Genomic DNA, 543 nt, shown 5'->3' with positions numbered 1-543 from the left:
TGGTTTGGGGATGCTCCCTGTCTCTGGCCCTGGTAGCCACCTGGACTACAGGCATGGGGTATGCCCCCACATGGAACCAGCAGGAGGATACTGGTAACCTCTACCACCACAGCTGCATTTTCTTTGATCTCCTCTGTCCCTCTGGTGCCAGAACCTCATTATGGATCTTGCAGGGGAGGACCAGTTACTCATGTTCATTTCTTGTTTGCATCCTGTAACACAGCTGTGGCATAGCTCCTTTGTCCTCCTGCAGCTTGGTGTGAGCTAACTCATGCCTAGTGTATTTGCTAAGAGGGTAATATGGGATTTGGGTCTTATGAACTTCATTGTCCCTAAACAGGTGGGTTACACATCACCAACATCTAACTCCTCTGCAGTCTATGAATCCGCCTTCTACTACCCAGAACTGGACATCCACTGTGGCCTTGAAAACATTCCAGCATTTGCATCTACCTTTTATCCAGTGTTGTACTCCCTACTGTTTGTGACAGGCCTCGTGGGAAATGCTTTGGTCATTTGGGTTCTAACAGTCTTCAAGAAAAT

General features: G+C 48.1%; 1 protein-coding gene across 1 annotated transcript in view; it reads left to right on the top strand.

Annotated features, from left to right (window-relative positions):
- The first annotated feature begins 271 nt into the window (after positions 1–271).
- Positions 272–543, top strand: part of LOC103809228 (C-C chemokine receptor type 8-like) — a 1,136-nt gene continuing 864 nt past the window's right edge. The window contains 2 exon segments of the mRNA XM_009082050.1: positions 272–539; positions 542–543. The exon segment at positions 542–543 is cut by the window's right edge and continues 864 nt beyond it. Of these exon segments, the coding sequence (XP_009080298.1) occupies positions 272–539; positions 542–543 (270 nt within the window).

This window comes from Acanthisitta chloris, unplaced genomic scaffold (assembly GCF_000695815.1).
Source record: "Acanthisitta chloris isolate BGI_N310 unplaced genomic scaffold, ASM69581v1 scaffold13569, whole genome shotgun sequence".
Taxonomy (NCBI): domain Eukaryota; kingdom Metazoa; phylum Chordata; class Aves; order Passeriformes; family Acanthisittidae; genus Acanthisitta; species Acanthisitta chloris.
Note: the sequence above shows the minus strand (reverse complement) of the source record. Positions and strands in the feature narration are given on the sequence as shown.